Raw genomic sequence first — 22,862 nt, forward strand, 5'->3', positions numbered from 1 at the left:
TCTCCTACATTTAAAAAAGGGCTCTGTACTCTTCACACTGAAGTGCTGATGAGCAATGTATAAATTAATAGTGACAGAAGAGGACGGATAAAAGGCAAAATGAAACGGTAAATCTGTTCTTTTGGACTTTTGATGGTGACATATGCTAAATTAGTCTCGTCGTGTGATGCTTTTTCCTCATCAAAAACATACTTAGCAGTGCTTTGATTCAGCCACTTGTTGTAAGTCATATTATATTAACGTAGAATAACACCTCCACACACCTCAACTGGAGATCATTTCCCTGCTTAAATGCAATCATAAAGACTTGGCACCTCCAACAAAGTAGAATAGTGATTTTCAATCTCTGGTACAGAAAAAACTATTGACACACGAGCTCCAGACTGGGAATAGTCCTGCTGTCGACCTGCTTTAGATTTCCTTAAACCTTTTGCACACTGCATTTTCTTTTGTCTTAAGACTTATGGATATAACGCTACAAAACGTGGGGAATTTAAAGAAGATCAGGCTCAAGGCTCTGTGGGGTAAAGTTACACTGGTTAGCGGAGGATATTGCTACATACTAGTGGTGGTTTGTGTTTGTAAAAGTTAGATGTCAAAAGAGAAGTGGGTTCATAATGTCCTGTTCATGTCTGAGCTCTTCTGCCGCTAACTTTGTCACAGAGATTGATCGTAGACATGCAGCATCACAATTGCAGTTCGAAGTGTAATCGTTGTCCCTCTCTCAATGTGAGACCTACGACCCACATTTTTAGCCACATAATCCAAAATCTTTTGATGCCTGGGGAAAGGTGGTACATGATGTGAAAATGTGAGAACCACCAGGATCAGAATATTGCTAGTCCTTGATACTAATGACTGCTAATGACGCTAAAATGATTCATTACATTGGCTGTGATGGATTCTTTCTTTTGTACTTGTGAACAGACACGCAGTTTGAAATGGTGTCCTTGTCCTTGTTGGCATTTCATGGACCTATAAGTAGATATTCTGGCATATATTTTAATTAATTTTATTGTCTTCCATAATTGAAAGGTAAACAGTATCTGCCTATTCATTGGAACATAAGTACATGAAAATTAAAATCGTGGCCAAGCTCTCTCTTCCTGCTAACCTTGTAGCCACTATCTATAAATAAAATCAAGCCATGTGACTTTTGCACCCCACTGGGAAAACAACTCACGAGAGAACCAGCTACAAACAGCCAGAACCTTCACACTTCACTGGAAACACCACAATCAACTGAACGCCATCTTGTCCAACAATCAAAAATCAATAACGTTGCCTTGGTACGAGCTACACAAAGAATAAGAATTGACTTTGATTATACTTCAGTCAAGGGAATCAAATGCAATGTAATCGAATGAGAGACTTACACATAGATCTGATACTACAGTGAGGTCTGTTTTGTTGGAAAAAACAAAGCCATAGAAGGCTGAATCAACGGTGTAATGTTCTAAAAGTGAGATGAAAATATAGCTTTAAAATCGATGAAGAGTAAAGTGCTTCTGGTCAACTCTGCCAATAACAGTGAAAGACTGGGTCTAAGAGAGGACTTTCAGGCCACATTTCCAATACATATCATCTTTCAATTGCTTTTTAAATAGATACCATGAGAAATTATAGCATGTTTTCTTTTACCATTTTCCAGAAGTAGTATCAAAAGAATGCAAAAACAGCTGTTTTGTCTTCAACTTGATCTTTGCTGGGCGGTCTAGGCCCATCACTTCTGGTCAGGTCCTGTTCACGTGTGCCGCTCCTTGAACCATGTGATCAGCTGACTGCTGCACTTAACACCGTGACAACGGGCATCAAGCGAACAGCGCCATGAGAATGCCACACACGCGCTCACTTCTCCTGGTGCTTTATACGCTGGTCTTTTGCTAAAGGCACCATGAGAGTGATGCACCGACAAAGACGTCTGAGCGGAGATTTTACCTGCTGCAGAGTGATATAAACCAGATCCAGTTTGCCTCGCCAGACACAGCTCTGCAACCATTCATGCAAATACGCAGTCCAAGCACATTTTTGATCAAATTCCAAGCACTTTTACCCTCACAGCTGATGTTTAGGTCAACCCGAGGGCGACTGCTTTCCCACTGCGCTTCTCCCGCATTCTGCCGCTTCAAGACCGCTAAAAATAGGTGGATCAGTTTAATGCGCTTAAGACCCACTTTTATTTACCAGCTTTTAGATGTATTATTATATATTATACTGACGAATTATTTGACAGAGAAAAATAAGAGTTAAGCGTAATGTCAGATCTCACACCAATCACAACATGCCACCTTTGCCTCAGCCGTTCATGTAAGAACATTCTCTCTTTAGTTTTTTTTCCACTTCGCCACAGCAGCAGAAACACCCGCCCCCTCTGCCTCTCCATCTCCTCCATTTCCAACTGACATCCAGAAACTAAAACTATCAAAGCTCGATACTCATTCGAACAAGTATGAACAAACAATCTCATAGACATGACCAGATTGGACATTTCCAATGTGTTTTACAATGATTTGGATCTATATCAGAACTTGTATAAGACCACAGTGATATTAAAGGAACTACCAACGTTTTACATTGAAAATGACTCTATTGTCATACTTGCCAGTGGTGCAGTGGTTAAGGGTGTTGCACATATGTGGTTGCTACCACTGCTACCACCCTCCCTCTCTCCCCCATTTTATTCTACAACTGACCAGTCAAGTAAAGCCTTCAGGGTGGAAATCTATAAATGTATATATATATACTTTCTTCACAACACTACTACGGTACTATACAATTCATGGTTGATTGAGTTTGATTACTACACCTAAAACCTTAAAACCATTTTGAACTAGGGCTACACTTTTTTCTGACATGTATTGCAATTACAATTAGATTTGCAATTTGTGTTTTAAGTATTGGATTCTGTTCAAAGTCAATGTTTCAAAGACGCCCAAGTGTACTGAAAAGATAAGAGTGACATTGTTGGAGGAGGAAATCATGGTACTTAAAAGATTGCCTTTGCGATTTGCTAACCACGTCTATTCGAATTACAATTTTGATTTGATTGTGATTATTTTGTACTGTTTGGAACTGTTGTATATATGTTCTTTGCAGGCTTTGGCCCGCAGCCCTGTTCGAGCCTTTGTACCTCGCGCTGGTCTCCCGCTGGCTGTGACTCAGACTGGCTCCAGCCCAAAGGTAGCAGCACTTCCTGTAGGGCCCGCCACCGCCACCGCCACTTAGACTTATTGTTAGCTCTGAAACGGCGCTGATTTATCGAGTGGCCTGTCCAACTAAATGTCAGCTCTCAAAAGCCACACACATCACTGCTACAATTTCAGTAGCCTCGGTGCGACTTGCAAATCAAACGCTGTACTTAATGCTTACGCCCATTGTAATCAGGTATTGTATATTTAACAGTAGATGATGGCCTGTTTGGAACCGCTCAGAGACAGTTGACGCAGAGGAACATACCGCCGCATTCCCGCGCAGAGCTCATTAGACGCTCGCTCCTGAATGCCACGCGCTTTATGCAGCAAACAGCTCTAAAAATGCCAGCTCCCACAAGCACAGGGCAGGTTACAGCGGCTTAGACATGTATGCATGGAAAAAAGTGAAATGCAGAGGTTAGCAACGCAGTGAGGGGGAAAGGATTCAAGCTATACATTTGCAGCCGTCTTTACCACTCTATTATGAAGACAGTGGATTATTGTTTGCCAAAATTCAATGAAATACTACACAGAAAACATTATTTGTTTTTGATGAAAAATGTAACTGTACAAAGAACCAAGAGCTATAGTAATATAATATAGTCATTTCTTTTTTCTTTTTACATTTGTTTCTTACTACCTTGGCACTGTGAGTCCAACTCCCAGACTAACAGTTTATTATCATTGTGTGTATCAAAGTTGAGTCTGTTTCTTAGTATCGAAATCAGTGTTGTCAAGATACTAACATTTCTTTTTTTTCAGGATTTTTGGACAGGGATGAAAGAGAACGTGCAACAATTGTCAAAGCCGGGATTCAAACTCACAATGGCATATGTGCCGCCACCATAACCACTTGACCACCAGGCAGCACACGATACAAACATTTTGATACTAAGGAATTCTTCTGATTCTGATAACTAAAAATGCATTGTTAGGTCAAGGTTTTAGACAATAGACTGGCATTTTCAATATTAAAAAATGGTACTTCATGTATTAAACATTGTGGCCTTTTGCTCGTTCTGCTAAAGCTGATTTAAAACTGTTCAGAAAAGGTAGCATTTTGTCCGGTTAAATTGATTTTTCAGAATCAACACTTGCTCAAATGTTTTTGCATCGATTAGCATCTGATTTTTGACACTTTTGAAAACCCTAATCTAAATAAACATTTAATTATATCCGGACAAATTGCAGCAACATCAAATGGGACAAAATGCCTAAAAATCCATCCAAATATTCTACAAAAAAACGACATTGCAAACGTGTCAAAAGCCTATAACATGTAGCAGCTGTCATGGCAGCACTTTCTCCTGAACTCTGATATTCCATGTAGCGAGCCTCTTCACTGAGTGGCCTGTTCCATGTGAATCGGGGCTCTCTTCCTGCAGCACCTGTGCCCTTCAGCTGTGGTGTGCTGCAGAGGAGGGAGGGATGGAGGGAGGGAGGGAGGGAGGGAGGGAGGGATGGATGGAGGGAGGAAGGGAGGGAGGGAGGGAGGAAGGGAGGGAGGGAGGGAGGGATGGAGGGAGGGATGGAGGGAGGAAGGGAGGGAGGGATGGAGGGAGGGAGGGATGGAGGGAGGAAGGGAGGGAGGGAGGGAGGGATGGATGGAGGGAGGGAGGGAGGGATGGAGGGAGGGAGGAAGGGAGGGAGGGATGGATGGAGGGAGGGAGGGATGGATGGAGGGAGGGAGGGCGCGGGCCGGAGCAGCTGTAGCAGAGCGAGCGGGGGCCATGATGATGAAAGGGGGCTTTTTTCTCACTCAATTACAGACCACCTAGTAAGTCATCCATATAATACTGCATCTCAACACCTACATCCTAGAGTTTAAAACGAGAAAAAACAAAACAATTGCTATATATTTTGAACGTATATGTACATTTATTCCATTGGCAATATTGTATGATCTTTAGGGTTGTCAAAAATCAATATTCAGGTACAAAAAAATCTAAACTACATACTGATTTCAATAGATACCGTCATAGGACAAAATCAGACCTTTCCTGAAGATTTTTGGAATTATCTTGATCTTTATTAGTTTTAAAATGAGATCAGAAGGTAATATTAAAGAAAGTATGATATATTACATTTCATTGCCTGTAAAGTAATGTTTTGTTTTATTACTTTTATGATTTTAAGATTTTTCCTCTTTATTTAAGTGACAATATTTTGACACTTCAAAATCAAAAGTGTCCTTTAGTTGGTTCTTTTCTTTTAGCTGGTTATTTTTTCCCCAGCCTCACATCTACAAGATTTAAACTGGTAACCCTTTGGTTCACATGATTGCTAAACCCACTACACTATTTTAACCCTGTAACTTAAACCGGGTGTCCCTGTTTTTTTCATGTAATAAAGTGAAATCAGATTTAAAAGCAGCTCTTGGGGTCAAAACGGGACCGTGAGCGATACATGTGGACTGCTGCACATGGTTTAAAACACATCAGGTACAGTGAATTCATGCAGCGTTTCTGTGGTTCCCGGGAATTCTGGAAAATGTTCCGGATTGAAAAATGCACAGGAACTCTGGCATAAGTTGGGAAAATATCTCAGAAAGACGGGTCAAAAGCTACTGCCCGATTTCAATTTCAGACGAGCGAAAATTGGCTGATTTATCAATTTCTTGTAAACATTTGAGCTCTTTGACTAAATGTCACTACACTTAGGGGTTTACTGTCAGCTGGCAACAGATTTATACAAAAAGACCCAATACTCCTCCTCCTCTTAATATCTGGATTCTTCTAAATAATATAAATAATATTTTTTTTTCTTTTTCTACCTTTAAATCCACAGCACCCTAAATACTTTGGAATGAAGACAGTGTATATACATGAACTAATGGTTGTCTGATAAGCTCTTATTATCCTGTATATCCGTCATGCTCCAGTAGTAGCAGTAGTCTATTGTAACTCCAGCTCCGTGCGAGATAAACACCACGAGTGATAATCAGGAGCCGTCATCTGGATCGTCTTTAATGGGGATTTGGCTTCAGTTTTACAGCGGCTATTATCTCGTATTACTTATGGTGTAGTGGAGCCACCACAACATGAGGCGTATTATAGGATTTCTCCTTGCAAAGAATGTGAATACCATCAAGGGTAAAGAATGTGAATACCATCAAGGTAAAGAATGTGAATACCATCAAGGCCAAGAATGTGAATACCATCAAGTGTAAAGAATGTGAATACCATCAAGGCCAAGAATGTGAATACCATCAAGTGTAAAGAATGTGAATACCATCAAGTGTAAAGAATGTGAATATCATCAAGGCAAAGAATGTGAATACCATCAAGGCAAAGAATGTGAATACCATCAAGGCCAAGAATGTGAATACCATCAAGTGTAAAGAATGTGAATACCATCAAGTGTAAAGAATGTGAATACCATCAAGGCAAAGAATGTGAATACCATCAAGGCAAAGCATGTGAATACCATCAAGTGTAAAGAATGTGAATACCATCAAGGCCAAGAATGTGAATACCATCAAGTGTAAAGAATGTGAATACCATCAAGGCAAAGAATGTGAATACCATCAAGGGTAAAGAATGTGAATACCATCAAGGCCAAGAATGTGAATACCATCAAGTGCAAAGAATGTGAATACCATCAAGTGTAAAGAATGTGAATACCATCAAGTGTAAAGAATGTGAATACCATCAAGGCAAAGAATGTGAATACCATCAAGTGCAAAGAATGTGAATACCATCAAGTGTAAAGAATGTGAATACCATCAAGTGTAAATAATGTGAATACCATCAAGTGTAAAGAATGTGAATACCATCAAGGCCAAGAATGTGAATACCATCAAGTGTAAAGAATGTGAATACCATCAAGGCCAAGAATGTGAATACCATCAAGTGTAAAGAATGTGAATACCATCAAGGGTAAAGAATGTGAATACCATCAAGTGTAAAGAATGTGAATACCATCAAGGGTAAAGAATGTGAATACCATCAAGGCCAAGAATGTGAATACCATCAAGTGTAAAGAATGTGAATACCATCAAGTGTAAAGAATGTGAATACCATCAAGTGTAAAGAATGTGAATACCATCAAGGCCAAGAATGTGAATACCATCAAGGCAAAGCATGTGAATACCATCAAGTGTAAAGAATGTGAATACCATCAAGGCCAAGAATGTGAATACCATCAAGTGTAAAGAATGTGAATACCATCAAGGCAAAGAATGTGAATACCATCAAGGGTAAAGAATGTGAATACCATCAAGGCCAAGAATGTGAATACCATCAAGTGCAAAGAATGTGAATACCATCAAGGCAAAGCATGTGAATACCATCAAGTGTAAAGAATGTGAATACCATCAAGGCCAAGAATGTGAATACCATCAAGTGTAAAGAATGTGAATACCATCAAGGCAAAGAATGTGAATACCATCAAGGGTAAAGAATGTGAATACCATCAAGGCCAAGAATGTGAATACCATCAAGTGCAAAGAATGTGAATACCATCAAGTGTAAAGAATGTGAATACCATCAAGTGTAAAGAATGTGAATACCATCAAGGCAAAGAATGTGAATACCATCAAGTGCAAAGAATGTGAATACCATCAAGTGTAAAGAATGTGAATACCATCAAGTGTAAATAATGTGAATACCATCAAGTGTAAAGAATGTGAATACCATCAAGGCCAAGAATGTGAATACCATCAAGTGTAAAGAATGTGAATACCATCAAGGCCAAGAATGTGAATACCATCAAGTGTAAAGAATGTGAATACCATCAAGGGTAAAGAATGTGAATACCATCAAGTGTAAAGAATGTGAATACCATCAAGGGTAAAGAATGTGAATACCATCAAGGCCAAGAATGTGAATACCATCAAGTGTAAAGAATGTGAATACCATCAAGTGTAAAGAATGTGAATACCATCAAGTGTAAAGAATGTGAATACCATCAAGGCCAAGAATGTGAATACCATCAAGTGTAAAGAATGTGAATACCATCAAGGCCAAGAATGTGAATACCATCAAGTGTAAAGAATGTGAATACCATCAAGTGTAAAGAATGTGAATACCATCAAGTGTAAAGAATGTGAATACCATCAAGGCCAAGAATGTGAATACCATCAAGTGTAAAGAATGTGAATACCATCAAGGCCAAGAATGTGAATACCATCAAGTGTAAAGAATGTGAATACCATGAAGTGTAAAGAATGTGAATACCATCAAGTGTAAAGAATGTGAACACCATCAAATGTAAAGAATGTGAATACCATCAAGTGTAAAGAATGTGAATACCATCAAGTGTAAAGAATGTGATAACAACGCTGTAATTGTAACAAAGCTACACGAGAAGTCATGGGCTGATTACAGATGTGAAATATTTGAACGAATTACTTATTTATTTCTGTGCAAATGAAAGTATCAAGAAGAAGCTGTTATTTTCACCGCTGGAATTGTGAACGATGCGCAGCATCAAAATGTTTTTTTATGGCCTCCATCATTTATTATTGTCAGCAAACATTTTTCATGCTTTCCACATCGTACATTTTTAACATACTTGGATAACGATGTAGCCTTGGCATGAGTTGTTTTCTCCTCATTAAATATAAATTGGGCAAACAGGTGCAGGGCGGAAGAAGAATGACCTGGTTGAACTGAAGAGGTGCGTTTTAGATGAGGAGTGTAGACGGAGCCGTGTATGATTATGTTTACGGTAGATGGAAAAAGGGGAATAATATAGAAAATCACATCATAACGTCTGGTGTAGTGGCATATGCAACACACACTGCCAATAACAAGCAAAAGCTAACCAGCAGAGCCACATACTGGTAATCACCATCCATTCTAAGGCACATAATCAAGTTTATCTTGAATGTGCAGAAATAAAACTTCAGACCAATTTCAAGGCTTGGATAATTCATGGACAATATGATGTTTACAGGGCAAGTTAAAAAGAGAAAGAATCTAGAGCTGGTTTCCCTTCAGAAGATGCACCAAATTGGATTTACTAAGCATAAAATGATCTAATGCAGTGGAAAGGAAATAGGCAACTCCTCGATTTGAGACGATCCCCGGAGACGTCTAATTGTCCCGGGGTATTTGGGCGTCATATTAGGATTCCATTGGGCTATTTTGGTAAATACATTGCAGTCATGCTAATGTGGTTTGTGCTCTGGGGAAATGATTGCGTAAATACAATATGCTGCATTTGTGGAATGTCTTATAGAGGCATATTAAGTACTCATTTCTTATGCAGGTTACAGAATATTATAACTATTACAGATCGCCCTTCATATAATTAGAATGAGGTTACAACAGGTTTTTTTTCCACATTTTGTCACATGAAAAACTTATTTCAAGGTATGATTGAGCTTTTATAATGGTCCCAAATAAGCTGCCAATGGGAAAGGATTGTTTATCTTAAATCAAGTTCAATATCCTTCCCCCAGAAGAAAAATCTGAACCAAAAAAGTATTAAAAGCCAGAAAACCTGTCAATCATCAGGAATAACAGGTAAATGAATCAAAATGATCCACTACTCAAGATTAAAAACATTCATCTCATCTTATCTGTGTTTATCTTTACCAAATGTTCCCGGAATTAATCAACGACGGGCACTATGTAATCCTCACAATTTTAGCATTTGTGAAACTATTGCAGTTTCGTAAGCATGTATTTTCTCTGCCGCAGGATTCTGTGCATTAGTGGAATGAAATGTCAGTGCACCTATCAGATTAAAAGGGATAGCAGGTATTCCGTTCTGTTATTTGTAGGCTAACTGTAAAATCTAATCGCCTTGTCATGCCGCCAAATAGATTGAATGGAAGTACGCAAGCTATTTTTATTGGACGTCAAAGTGCCCCTGTCCTGAATCAAGCGTGCTGGCGGCCTTTTACATTCACAGAGAAAATGAAAGTGAAATATTTATAGTGTGTGTTTCTGCCTGTTGTGTTGCACGCTGGTTGGTGTGTAGCTCAGATTGTGTACGTGCTAAAGGTGAAAGAAGAACTCCTCTTTTGTGTTATGCTCATTTAATTATTGCTTTCCAGTGCAAAGTAAGTTCATCTTCAACATTGCTCTCTCCAAGGGCTCAACTTTAATTTAGACCTATCTATGAAATGTGAAAAGCCTGTAAGTGTATCATTGGCGGTAGTATAATCATCAACTAGATAATTCCCAGAGCAGTTGCGCTTATTTTCGCTTCCAATTTGAGTCGGATGTGGTTGTTATTCCATCGCTGTGTTTAGCAGGAGCTGTAAACCAAATCGACATTTGTGCTGGATTTTCTATAACTTATAAATAGGCAATGAAAAAAAAACACTAAAAATATGTGCTAAAACGTAAGATACTAATGATTGCAATATAGCTGTTAAGTACTAAAATGTTGATAATTATGTAACCTAGATTTTAAACATGTCTCCATGATTAAGACTTAATTTATTCAGACACATTAGTCAAAATGTGTCTGAATTAAAATGTAATTGAGATAAAACCGAGACTAAATCAAGACTGAATAAAGGAAAATTGTGAATAAAATCAGCCTTTTTCAACACTTTTATGTAAAAAAAACAAAACAGGTGGAGGATATGTTTAGTTTGTTGCAACATTGATTTTTGCATTAGCCAATATTGCAATATTGATACTTTTGTTATATACTGTTCAGCCCTTGTCTTGTGTCTTTGAAATGGATTAAAAGTACACAGCTTGAAGCAGTAGTTTATGAATACTTTCTAGAAAATATTTCCTCTTAAAAAGCATATACCGTAGCTGTTAGACAAGTTCATGATGTTGATAATTAAAACTTACTATGAAGCTAAAGCAAATAAAATATGGTCCTTTTCAGTGTAAATTAGTGCACATTACTTCTTTTTCATTACATTTCAATACTAAGAAGGCTTGATTCCAATTTTGGTACCACAATGATAATACAAAGATATAGATATAAATATGATGTGGTCTTACACTAGTTGTGCTATTGACCAAGGCTATTCTAAAACTATTCATGAAACATTCAACTTTTTTGTTGTTTGATACATGCTTAAAAATTAAATGGTATCTGCGTATTCATTTTTTGACAGCCCTAGTGTAAATATTTTGTAGAACTAAGTTAAACCAACATTAAATCATACAGTATAAGCTGAGATCCAAATGTTGTTTTATCCTGTTGTTTCACAGGAAAATAAAGCAATGTCGAGGTGTAAGATGTAAAAACACATTAACTATTGTTTCAGAGTGAGATATATTTTCATGTAGCCAACTAAATGCATGTTCGACACCTAAAATAATGCGAGAAAGTCCAAAAACTAAAGGATACGCTGTCAAAAAGAAGCGTTCCGAATGTGTCTGGCAAAAATAGCGTGTCAGTCTTGCAGAGCTGAAATGGATTTTTTTCTAAATGTCTTTCCACATATTCCATGAGCCCGAAGCGGGACCGCTGTGGATAGAGTCATCAAACTCCCAGTGAAACAGGCTCTGTGTAACGGAGAGAGGGCTGCTGTTGCTACGGCAGCCGGATGAAATCAAAGCTCTTTCCGTCTGTGAATCCCGCGGGTCCGTGTTCGGGTTTTGCTTCTCTGATGTTGCTCCTCTAATCATCATCGCCGTCGTCTTCACCGGAGACACTGCTACCACCGCGGATGGCCTTTAACACTTCATTACAAACGCATGACACAAACTGGCACGCTCCACGGTCTCCACAGAATCGAGAGAAAATTGTGTAAACGCCGGCAAATCTACGCATGCACGCGGCCCAAAATGACCTCCGGGAATTATGATCATTAAAAGAGATAGAACGCATTATGAGATGGATAGAGCTGGGGGGCTGATGTAGGAGCTTTGATGTTAAACTGAGGAGAAAGTGAAGGTAGCAGCTTGCATCTTAATTCAAGGCAAACCCATCCAGAGCTGTAAATAGACTGTCCGTTTAGCTTTGCTTTTAGAGTATTTCACAACTTCTGGCACTTTTTCTGTTACGGCCAGCCAATGACGACGTGCTACTGTTGCTTTTTTTATCCAATCACCAGGTACAACACCTCCTGCACCACAATTTCACCCCAATAGCAGAGCCACCTCAGCCTCGCCATCTTCTCCTTTTCACCAGAAATCATGTATAAGGCTAGATGATATGGCAAAAAAATAAAAATCAACTGGGTGTGTTAGTTTCAGTGTAGTTAGCTCCTCCATTTAGACAGATATAAGGAAGATCCCTGTCAGAGGAACTGAAGTAGCTGCTTGGATGAGTGACGAAATGTGTTCACTCTTAAAAAAAACGTTTGTTCAGTTGTGAGAATTACATTTTCTTTTAGAATGGAACTTTCTAAGACAAAGCAGGATTGGTTCCCTTTTATTGATCAATCTAAATTTTTGATTTTATTTTTAATAAAGCTCTGGTGCCATTTAAAGCAGAACTACCATAAGTAACTTTGACGATAGAGCTCCCCCTGCAGTTCTCTTGTGAAAAATACACTGTCAGAAAACAGACACAAAAGCTTTTTCTCCCCCTTCCGTTTTTTTTTCTTTATTTCTAAGACAATATAATCACATACAAAAGCATTAAACATTGGCTAACATAGAAAAGAGCCAGGGTTTCTCGGGAGAGTTGGCTTTGGGCCGATTCGCAAATGTTCCAAGGTTGTTTTTCTGCCTAGTCGACGACTAGCGGGGGCGACGACCAACACTTCAAACGCCCCGAAAATACACATTTAACCATCACAGGGACTTGCAAAAATGCTCAATAAGGTAAAATGTTACTTAGTTCTCTTTTAACGCACAACACAATCCAGTTTATTCCTCCAAATACTGAATTCTGCTGCAGACAACATGCTTTCGCTCACAACGTTCACATGCGCAGAGACCACAGATGGTGCTAAACAACCAAACTCGGTCAGACCACTCTTGTCCCGGTCAACATACAGGTCAAAAAAGCAATTAGGTGAGAATGGAGGGCAGAGAGATGTTCAGGGCCAATTATAATTAGCATTAGCACTAAAACTTTGAGGCTATAGTTGCAAATAAAAACAGCTACCACACTTTTGGCAACAAAGACAAGCGTCATCTCCTTTACGTTGAGCCTTTGATGATATAGGAAATACTAACTCGCTGCAGCACAAATAAACAAACTGAACCTCTGGTCGTTTGTACTTTGAATTAAATGTAAGACCAAAACAATGAGCATGTGCTTTCTGCGGTGAAGGGGCCGTTGTTTGTTATTGATGTCTAAGATTTTGCTGTCTGTTTCTGTTCCTAGTGTGATCGGACTGCCCTGTTACAAGCTGCAGGAAGACAATTACACACAGACTTCTCCACGTGTGTTATTGGGATCTTTGAAATTCAAATCAAGAATCTTCAATTGCAGTTCCGAGGTTACATGCATATGGAAAAATCTGTTTGAATGGGATTGTGTGTCCTGGCATGTATGCAAGCTTTGACTGACAGAGGATTAGCTGTAAATCATATACAAAACACCAATTAAATAATACGTGTTGTTTCAATACTAAAATTTCAAGCTCGATTTCAATACTAAGTAGGGTTGGGCGATATGGGGGTCTTTCCAAAAAATAAAGTATCATAAACTATACAGACTTTAATGCAGTGTAATTTAACACAAATTATATTCAAATGTCTTCCTCCAAAGTCTGACTTCTGCTCAAAACCACATATTTTTACTGACGAAGGTTCGACTGGACTCTCCATTCAAAAAACCCTCCCAAATAATGGTTGATTTCATTTGACTTGATCTCGATCTGTGGATCTTTTCCCAGCCCTAATACTAAGGAATAAACTAGATACTAGATACTGATGTTGATACCACTTCTATTTAGGACAAGGGTTAAAAATAAATACACTGACATTTTCAACAAGAAATAATAGTACTTTGTTTGATGTATCCATATGTTTTTCAGACTTCGTATAAGTGATCTGTTCTTTTCTTCTGTATCTATCTCTGTATCTACCTGCGTTGCATCAATGAAATTTCCCCATGTGGGACAATAAAGGATTATCTTATACTTGTTAGAACGAGTATCTAGTTTTGATACTAGCTTTTGTATTGATTATCTGATTTTCAATACTTTACTAACTACGATCTGCAAACAATTAGACCTTAATTCCATTTGAATATGGCGAATGTGTTTACACTTGGTAACTCAGTAAAATAACAATTCAGATGCTGCTTTCTTTTCATACTGCTACAGCAAGGTGATTTTGAGACCTGAATATGACAAGCAAAGTTTAACTGGTGTCTCTATGAGGATGGCACATCTGTTCCTGCAGCTTTCTAGACTTATGTATGCATTCGCTTTACTGCAGTCACTTATAATGTCACAACAATTCTGCCTCAATCTCCTCCACCCACATGTACATTCCCTCTCTAAGTACAGTTCCAAAGGACACAGCATACTGTTTCACTAATCGCGGTCATACACTTAATCCTTCCCCAGGAGACCGGCTGCCAGATTTCCTCACACAATCACCATGTCCTTCAGAGACGTCCAGTACACGCGATTTAAGTAGAGATGACTTACGATCAGAAACAACGTGGCCTCACTGGTAATGGGCCTCGTTATATGCCGGACGGCTCACCACCTCGCTTAAGAAGACATGTTGTTTTTTCTCCTAAAGCAGGCCTAAGACAATTACTCATCTAAAATCCAATAACAGTAGCCATCACATGCTACAGCAACCGCCCCAGATCAATTAAAACTCATTTAACGGGATTTGCGTGGAATATAATCCGACTGTGCAGTTCAAATCCTATTGTGACCATTAGCAATCATTTCCCAGCGCTGGAGGCACAGATACGTCCATAGGTTTATTGTAGACACGGTCATTTATCATCATGCATACCCAGCAGGCTTTAATCAATCCAATGAAACCCAGTTGAGTCTGTGCACTGGGCGGGCACAGACATCAATCAAACGGCACACCCCAATGCTATAATACTTTAATTCTCTTGTTTGAGGATCCTCCAGGGAGCAAAAATGAAAGCACATCCGAGGTTGCCTAGGATATATTAAGGCCAAAGTGATGGAGAGGATGTGTGTGGAACTGTTATTTCAACATTAATAGCTGGGGATTAAAAAGGATCTACTACCGAGAAAACAGTGGGAGATAAGAAAAATGCAGCTAATTGTAATAATATGTCTTTATTTTTTGTTGAAAGGGAAAAATATCAAATTAGGATAGGGTCTAACATCATCAAGTTGCTATTCCAGTCAAAAAATAATCTTTTAGAACATTAAACACATCTTATCCATATCTGATATCTGGAATCGGATTATTGAAATGTCATGACAAAGAAAATGAGGAAAAATAAAGACAAATTAATGTGGCAAAGACAAAAATAAACGAGAAAATGTTAAATATTGAAAGAGTTCTTTAAAACCCCATTGCACTTCCAAATACATCCATTAATCTAAAAATCTGATGTTTTTGATGATCAGATTTCTCTTGTAAACACAGCAAAATCAGATCTAATTCAATTGTTGGCTTATCTGACTACCCATTGTTCAAACACTGTGAATAATCTATGAAATCAAAGCCATTATTAGGCCAAATTCGTTTTCACCTCATGATTCATCCATCAGTAAACAAGCAGTGTATTCTATTGTTGCTACATTAGGAGGTAAACTAACCAGTCATTTCCATACTATTTTACATATTGTACCAAACTAACTCGGTATTATTAGAGAATATAACCCCTTAAACGTGGGATAAAAGCATTGTGCATTATGAATATTAACTTTTTGTCAAGCAAGCATGCAATAATCAACTTATCAAGCCTTATTCTATTCACACATTTCTTTTACAGCTGGATCTTCATTTCAAAGGACATTAAAGTTTGTCCAGGCTTGTCTTTGCATTACGCGTGATTCCTGGAGCCTGTGCCCGGCTCGTCTTACCGCATTACCGCTTCTCTCCCCCGACACGGCGGACTTACGTCTCTGAAGCGATTCCAGTGCTTGATCTTGCGGCTGTACTGTGAAATGGTGGACAGCCACTGCTCGTCTTCCATGAAATTCCCCGTCTTGTCCGCTTCTTTGGCGCTCTTCGCGTCGGTCTGGAGGCTGGAGCCCGCCAGCATCACCAGCGGGACGAGAAGGCACACGATATCCGTCATTTCCACCATGGCCGCGGTCAGGAAAAACACTTGTGAGCGCTCGGACTGTCGCGGGTGTCTCTGCTGCTGGAGGAGGGAGAGAGGATGCTGAGGCTGGGAGAAAACTACCGACCGGATCAGCCAATGAGAGAGCGCGGGGAAGCGGCGCGCGGGGCGGGGCGGGGCGGGGCTGCCGGGCCGGGAAAGGTATGGACCAATGGGGTGGACGGCAGGTGAGGCTCCGCGCGGGGGCCAAACACGCACGGTGAGCTTTAAACCTTCTTATAATAGAGTATTTTCTGCATTAAACGGAGTCATACATGGCGGAGTCATCTGGTAATGTCCTGTAACTGAGGTTTGCGTGCTCCAAAAAAAAATCCTGTTTTCACCTACCCCCTATCCCCGCCCACGTCCTTGGAGTTTGTTGCGATTGTTTGGAAAGTAAAGAGCGACACCTGTTTTAAACTGCCACGTACTTGACAAACATTTAAAAACAGATGTATTCAATGATAACGTTAAATGTCACAGTTAAAGGCGCGTGGGTTCTCGTGCTGCGTTCATGTGGTTCCTGGGACTCGGGATTCTGAGATGAGAAGTCAAGCTCACGACTTGTTTGCATGTTTTTATCGCTGAAAGTCGTGATTTTGATGTGACCAGTAACCAGTAACACAATCACAGAGTCCTCTCTTTAACAGCGTTTAATAGAACTAATTTGTTTTGGAAAAAATACTACTATTTTTACTTTAGCTTGTTAATGTTACAACGGTAGTGTCAGGTCTTTTTGCACAAATATGTTGCTCTTATCTATAGACTGACAGTAAAGTAAACATAATAATGTTTAATCAAAGAGCTCAAATGTTTAAGATGAATGAACAAATAAGGTGATTTTTGTCCGTCTCCACAGCCGTGACATCCGGTGTTGAAGTTGGACAGCAGCTTTTGACTTGATCTTCTCAACTACTCGAGTTCTTTTCCCAACTTTTATGTGCATTATTTAACTCGGAAAACCATTTTCTCGAGTTCCCGGGGACCACATTAATGGAGCATCAGTTCTGCAGTGTTGAACAGGAAGTACGCTGAATGGTCCCGTTTTTATTGCTAAGTCGTTTTAGATCAATATTGCCATTTACAATGAACGAAACGTAAAATGATGATCTCCTTATGTTACAGTTCAATACAGTACATTAAAAAAGCATATGTATTTTTAAGGCACGCCACCTGCTTGTCTCCATGGAGATGTTTAAACGTATCTAACTAGGATTTTATTCAATTACAGGTGTTTTTATTTCTCAAAAGTAGAGCTACCCCAAACGCTACATTCTTATTGTGAGCGGACGCACCCCTTCTTCACAGATCTGACCTGTAACTTGGCTCTATGGAGGTAAGTAAGCTACAGACAAGCATTTAGTAGGCCCTTCACCAGAAAAGCTACATAGTGCAGCTTTTAACCACCACAAGTTAGACCAGTGGATCTCAAACTATTTTTTTAACTACTTTTTATTAAAGAAAAACACATAATTATGTACACATACATAACTTTTTCAGGTGAGGCAATCCCCAGACACAAAAAATAGCGTAAAGAGCGTAATTATATTCCCAAATACAAACTCGCAATCAGAAAAAGGTTTAGTGTCGCTGGCTTTGCTCATAAACAATGGTCTGACAGCTCTTTCTAATGTTTTCCACACACAAAAAACACTGTTAAGATACTGTATGTACTTTCGCTCTTTCTGCAGATTCATATTGATTTTTCAGAATGACAGATTTGCAAAGCGCTGGATGCTTCTGTTGACGTAGCAGAAAAAGCGCAGGTGTAAGTGTAAGTTTAATGGCTCTGCTCTATGTAGCCTGTGTCCCATAAAGCCACCGAGGCAGCAGCTATGGCCCCAGAAAGTGGAGCAGCTAACAGCATGGCAGCTATAATTAAGTTCATTAATTACCCCTGCGCTACTTTTGGTATATTTAAGTCAGGAAAAATACAAACAAGTCTACAACTAACTCCATAACTTTTTGGAAACGATGTTGAGTATTGTTTTTACGTGGAAAAGAATTGCAGTTCATTTTAATCATCTTTTATGTATGGTTTTTTTTGTGTCAAACCATAGAAACAACAACAAATCCCCATATGAACCAATGAAAATCGACTGTGGTCAACTTCCTATTCATTTTCCCCATAGACGTTTAGAAAAATGTAAATATTAAGAGTTTAAAACGACAGAGGTTACCCAACTATTGCCCATAAGATCATTGTTTTTCACTTACAATTGTGTGAAATGTTTTACACACCACCTAAGAAAGGATTTGAGTAACACCAGCTTTAAAATTGTTTCGAAACAGCACTATTCTTTAGACTTTATGGCAATGCTGCATGGGTCTAAAACAGAAATATGACTTTGCTTCAAAAGTTCTAACCACGATTATTTAATTGTCAGGACAAAAATGCAGAGAACACTGTAAATCTAGCAACACTTGAAAGAGCTTGCGCACCACAGTTTGAGAACCACTGACAAAGCCAGTTATAAAGTTTCAGACACAGATTTTGTACTCATTTTGTTACCACATAGCTGATTTGCTGATTAGTCTCTGCAAGCTTTTAAACGTTCTTTTTTCTGACAAGCCTATAAAAAAATCATGTAAAATGCCGTCCCTCAGGTGGGCGGTCTTTCACTTATTAAAATGTTTAAGTATAGGCATATATGCATTAATGAATGAATCTGAAACCTTATTTAATCAACCAAACAGCCTGAGTTTTTATCATAGATGCATTCCTTCTAATTCTTTAAAGGTTGGATATCTGATGCGATATGGAGACTGGATGTAGAGATAGAAACATGTAATCCACGGAACAGGAATCAATATTTGCATATGTAATAAGTGAATGCCCCTAAATCACCATACGAAATTCAATTCTCAATAAATTACAAGACAACAAATCGATATGCTCCAGGATCTTGATAGATATTGCCTCAGTGTATTCTGGGACGGGAAGCCTGCCATGTTATCTTACTATCTGTGCTGCTCCACTGTATCTGCAGACGCTCCCTGAGGAACACGCCCAGTGACAGCTCCTAACTGGAAAAACTCTATCTCTGTCAATAAACTCCAAAATGTATGTATATTACAGGTAATATTATTTATAGATTTACTGTGACAGAATTCAATATTGTACCGTACTTTAGATTTTGTGTTTGAGTATGTACAATAATCCTGTATTGTTCTGAAACTGAGGCTCGAGTGCTCCGAAAAATCCTGTTTTCACCTACCCCCTATCACCGCCCACATCCCAGTACTTAGTTGTAATTATTTGAAAAATTAAGAGTCACATAGACACTAAAAAACAAAAACATGTAAATCTACTGCTTGGGCTGATCAGTTCTGCCGTTTTGAACATGAAGTCAATGGACATGTTTGTATTAAGCTATTTTGGATCAATATTGCAATTTACAATGAAAAAAATAAATAAATGATGATCTTCTTATGTTATACTTCGCTCATTACTTAGTGCCTGAAAAATAGCATAATATTTCACTTTTAATAAACATAAGATGCATTGAGCACAAGAAGTGGGCGACATCATTGGAAATGTATCGTTGCATTTAATTAAGTATCATGTATTATAAAAAGAAAGGTGTTATTTCTGCACTTCTGTGGTTCATTTTACAATTACTTCATGTTTTGTGTGACATTTGAACCTCGACCCAGACATTTACTGTGACGTTTTAGCACATTTCAGAAGAACTGCTCAAATATTGACTGTATATCTCAACCCCAAAGATGTACTTTATCTCCTTCATGATCTCCATATTATAATGATACAATATATTCATTTTCAGTAGAGCATGTCAAAGCACATCATTCACAAGGACATACTGGCTGTTGGAGAAACTGTGGTTAGTTCTTCACTATCATGTGTTTTAGGAGTGTCTTATTATTCATAATACTGAGATTAATAATATGTCTTCAACACGATAGTTCATTTGGCCTAAAACAATGTGTCTCAAATGTAAAACGATGGAAAGGACAGATGAGACCTGTGGAATGTACTTTCGGCTTCAGCAACAACAAAAAGCAATACCAAGAAGTTGGAATACAGAAGACTGAAATCATTCTGTGACAATGTGACAAATGGCAGGAAACAAAAGTGTACATTTGCCAGACTTTCTGACTACTCTTTATGTTGTTGTCATGTTGAGCTATTTTGTATTATTTTTTTCATCATAAACTCACCAATGACTATAAACCATACATTTTGGAGCCACTATGTCCAACACCTTAGAGCGCTGGAAAATGCAATACTTTACAGATTGTGAACGCAAAGAAAGAGAAGTGAAAACTGTGACTTTCTTATTATGAAGGCAATGAAAAGGAGAGAAATGACAGCGTAATTTTAGAGTCAGGCCCATGGGGAGTTTCAGGTAATCTCCTTGGGAAATCTTGAGAAGGTGTCAGTCAAAGTGCGGTCCACTGCTTCTAACAGGGAGCAAATTGAAGTGTGTGATATCTGGCTGCAGGGTGGGGACAAATACAAGGATCAGATGATACAAAACACATGTCAACAGAAAAAAACGCTCGGAATGTTAGCGCAGGGGATGATATTTGTGAGCTTAAGGCGACTTGGTATCGCTCACCCTGGTGTCAAGTTATCTATTTACAGTAGAACTATTGTTGGTCTAATAATGCCTGTTCTCTCTTTGTTTGCAGGTGCAGTCTGGACACATCTGGCCCTTTTAGTTAGTTATCTGCTATACGGGCAGAGCCTCAGTTGTACAGGGGAAATTGAAATCTATCAACTGAAAACAAGTTTTCAGACTGATAAAAAACTTTACTATTTTTATATTTGCTTATCTGTCATGAATACTTCCATTATTACACACATTATTACATCACTAAGTTTGCATTAGATGACAAACCAGAATAATATAATTTTGGAAAAATGTGCAAGTTGTCAATTTTTATTAATTTACTTTATATGATAAATTATTGTGCTTCTCTCTCAATCTGCCAAAGAGCCAAGAAAAGACACATATTTAAAGCTACGTACAGACCGCAGACGCCTAATCGCCCCCCCCCCCCCCCCCCCCCCCCCCCCGTGAGCGCGTGTACATTTGAAAGGTTTACGCACCGGACGCGCGCTCTCGACGCCCCGGGCGCTGTACACAGGCACATTTTCACCAGGGGTTTCGTCAACAAACAATAGTATTTTATTATTTTATTTGTACTTTACTTTCCTTTTCTTATTTTGATAACTCAGTTGCTTCAGTTGCTTGGCTGCATGTCGGTTATGAAAATAATTCTGATATTTACTGGACTTGGAGTGACTCAGTTGTAGAGCACACATGAACCAAAAGATTGGCTTAAATCACACTTTTACCTGCTCGTATTACTGTCGTGTCTTTTACATGCACTTGTCTATGTGAGCGTGTGATTTATGATTTTTTTACTACTTTCTTAGTCTATAAGATAGAAGACTGATATCTCATTAGTCGATTGTCAACGCTTATTTATGATTTAACCAATATTATTTTAATCCCTCTCAGTGTAAACAAGATACAACCTCGGTCTGTGTGAGTCATGATGACAACACGAGTAATGTAGGTCTGGAAAATAAGTCCATCAGAAGCGTCCACAGAGTGTTGATTAATTCAGGAGCAAACAGAAAACATAAGATAAGCAGCAGCAGCACACGCCCTCAATAATGCATGTGCTGCTGAAACCAGAGATGGCTCCACTCAGCGGGACACAAGTCATGCTCCGAGTATGAATTATTATAAGATAATATTCGTTATTTCATGTGTTTACTCTCAATTTGTAAAGTAAATGTTGCAACGTAAATATTAAGTAAGTATGGAAATAAGTTTATATGGAAATAAGTAAGTATGGAAATAAGTATGTATGGAAATAAGTAAGTAAGTATGTGAACTAAGTACAGCTCATTTTATAATATTGTTGGATACCTCAGCAATAGTATTTGATGTTTTACCTGATATTTAGTGTTTTATTTTTGTATCTTAACTCTTTTCAAAGTATTTATAATCATGTTAAATCATTAAGTCACCTCATAGCTTTAGACAAAGTGTTAAACAGTGGCTTTTGGACAATCAGAGATTCATTTATAATGTTTTTTTATATTTATTTATTTTTTTTCTTTTTCCAAAATAAAAAAAATATAACAAAAAACACAAGAAACACAACAAGACCAGAGAGAACAGTAGAGATTAAAATATTTTTTTAAAAGTGTCCCATTTAGTCCTTCAAATTTGTTCATTTCCAACTTAAGTCAGAGTGTTAGTTCTTCCATTCGTCTGTCACAATGTCGTGATTCATTTATTCTCAATTGTATTTTTATCTCGAATTTAGTAAAGGTCATATTTAATCAGCGATGTTCTATGAAGGAATGCAGGCCCATCCTCTGCATAATAAATAATATATTGGTTTAGTCCTGCTTCAGACCTGGTTGGTACTGGATTGTGGAGTTGTATTTTCTCAGTACATTTTATTTACATCCTATTTTCATGTTACAAAAATATATAGTTTTAATGTTAAGCCCATATTTCAACATCAGATCTCAAACTAATGCACATCAATACTTCCCACAGCTTAAACAGTACTTCCCTCCTT

At 38.4% G+C, this 22,862-nt stretch overlaps 1 protein-coding gene across 1 annotated transcript in view; it reads right to left on the reverse strand.

The window, feature by feature from the left end:
• Positions 1 to 16,370, reverse strand: part of spock2 (SPARC (osteonectin), cwcv and kazal like domains proteoglycan 2) — a 70,519-nt gene extending 54,149 nt beyond the window's left edge. Inside the window, exon 1 of the mRNA XM_072436647.1 lies at positions 16,086 to 16,370. Coding sequence (XP_072292748.1) covers positions 16,086 to 16,274 — 189 coding nt within the window. The 5' untranslated portion in view covers positions 16,275 to 16,370. The remainder of the gene's footprint in view (positions 1 to 16,085) is intronic.
• Positions 16,371 to 22,862: the final 6,492 nt, after the last annotated feature.

This window comes from Eucyclogobius newberryi, unplaced genomic scaffold (genome assembly GCF_026437365.1).
Source record: "Eucyclogobius newberryi isolate DKJ021-1_F unplaced genomic scaffold, fEucNew1.0.hap1 SCAF_8, whole genome shotgun sequence".
Taxonomy (NCBI): Eukaryota; Metazoa; Chordata; class Actinopteri; order Gobiiformes; family Gobiidae; genus Eucyclogobius; species Eucyclogobius newberryi.